A 1,896-nucleotide genomic window follows, 5' to 3' on the forward strand; every position below is an offset into this window, starting at 1 on the left:
GGCCAACCTCCTTTGTTTAAACGCTGTGTTTGGGTTAACGCTTAAACACGTTTGATTTCAAACACGCCTGCGTGCATATGGACCGGGCCCCTCGCGGTAACCTGGGTTGGCAAACCACCGGATGGCGGGGCACTACTCTGACTCAAATGTGAAACCCCAAGCCAGTCTTCTCAAAGACTAGGGCACTGCGGGCTAACAAGCGCCAGCCCGGTGGGGCTGGTGGCGCACAAGACAGGGAGACTCTCGTGTCCTTGGCCGGACCCCTACCCCGGGGCTCAACAACAGCTCAACTCATGGGGCGGGTTCTCACCCCAGACCCAGAAGAACACCCATCTGCCGGGCACCCTCATTACCCTCCAGACCCCGGCACCCCCCAGGCTCCCTCTTCTCCCATAAGCCTGCCTTCCCGAGACTCGGTGGGCGGTAAGTTAGGCAGGAGAGACGGCTCACCTTCCGGCACGAACATGTTGGCGATCACCATGGCCCCAGCCAGGATGAGGAAGGCGGCCACCGTGACCCGGCGGCCGACATAAATCATGGTGGTGGTGGCCACCAGCATGGCTGGGATGTCGATGAGCCCGAACAGCACCTGCACCAGGTAGATGCTGAGCCCGAACTTCTGCAGGTCCATGGCCAGGCCGTAGTAAGCCACGGAGTTGGAGAACCTCGGGGAGAGAGCAGAATGGCCCCGTCACTGTGAGGGGTCACACTGCCCTAGGCCTGGAAGGGGACACAGGTTGAGTGACACAGGAGTCCGGTCCACAGGAGTCCTGTCCACAGGAGTTTGCAGGCCCTTGTCGGTCCCTCCTTCCTGGCCTCCATGTTCCCTGACTCTGGCCTTGGGGCCTGACTGAGGCCTCCCCCACCTCCCTCTCCAGCCTCACGCTCCCCTGAGTCCCTTCTGGGGACCCTGGGGCTCGTGTTGGTGTTTCCTGTCAGCACCACTTCTGCTCCCCACCCCACCCCGGCCCCCGCTGACAGGTGCTGATCTGAGTGTCAGAAGGAGGAAACAAGGGAAGGGACTTCGAACCAGATGGAGGCTCCATAGAACCCCGCCGGCTCCGGCAGCTGCTTTAGCCTTTAAAGGACGGCTGCGTGAACCGGAAGTCCACCCCGCTGAGCCTTCCAGAAAAACTTAAGAGCCTTCCCCCAAGGCAGGGGGAGTGGGGGCCAGCCTTCATGCACCCCTGCTGGTTGAACAGGTTTTATTTCTGTGCAAACCACAAGCTGGCATGCGCCCAGTGGCCGCAGGGGTTCAGGGAACGGGCACTGGGCTCTCAGAGGAGTGCCAGCGTCCACCTGTCTGCAAAGCACCTTGTGAAGGAACTCCAACCACTCCTCCAACCTACTCGGAGCCACGGGGGGTGGGTGGGGGGGTGCGGAGATGGAGAGGGGAGGGCTGGAAACGTCTAGAAAACCAACCAACGAATTCCCGTCAGCCCTAGGCTGGTCCCACCCTGGGGTGGAGGTGAGAGATGAGGAAATGATTTTCCACTCTTTGAAACAATAGCAATGATGACCGACGACTGTATAACCCCACTCAAGGGGGGATGGACATCAGAACTTGCGGTGAATGGATACATCGGATGATGTAAGTTATGGCAAAAAACCCCAATAGTAATAATATAGAACGTGCTAGGATTCAGGGGTGGTAGGGTGGGGGAGGGAGGGGATAAAGGGGAGTTGATATCAAGGAGTTCAAGAAGAAAGAAAATGTTCTGAAAATGATGATGGCAGCGATTGTACGACTATGCTTGATCTCACGGAACTGTGGGTTGTAATACTATCTGTAAGAGCTCCTAATAATGTACACTGGTACAGATAGGAACTGAAAATACAGGGAATCCAGGGCGGATGATCCCTACAGGACCAGTGGTGTGAGTGGCGAAACAGGGA

The 1,896-nt window shown here is 57.7% G+C and overlaps 1 protein-coding gene across 1 annotated transcript in view; it reads right to left on the minus strand.

Annotated features, from left to right (window-relative positions):
- LOC123522489 (solute carrier family 22 member 20-like) overlaps nucleotides 1–1,896 on the minus strand; it is a 52,125-nt gene that overhangs the window by 41,342 nt on the left and 8,887 nt on the right. Inside the window, 1 exon segment of the mRNA XM_045297169.1 lies at nucleotides 451–665. Coding sequence (XP_045153104.1) covers nucleotides 451–665 — 215 coding nt within the window.

Source organism: Echinops telfairi, unplaced genomic scaffold (assembly GCF_000313985.2).
Source record: "Echinops telfairi isolate 266 unplaced genomic scaffold, ASM31398v2 ScPeMD7_7417;HRSCAF=8455, whole genome shotgun sequence".
Lineage (NCBI taxonomy): Eukaryota > Metazoa > Chordata > Mammalia > Afrosoricida > Tenrecidae > Echinops > Echinops telfairi.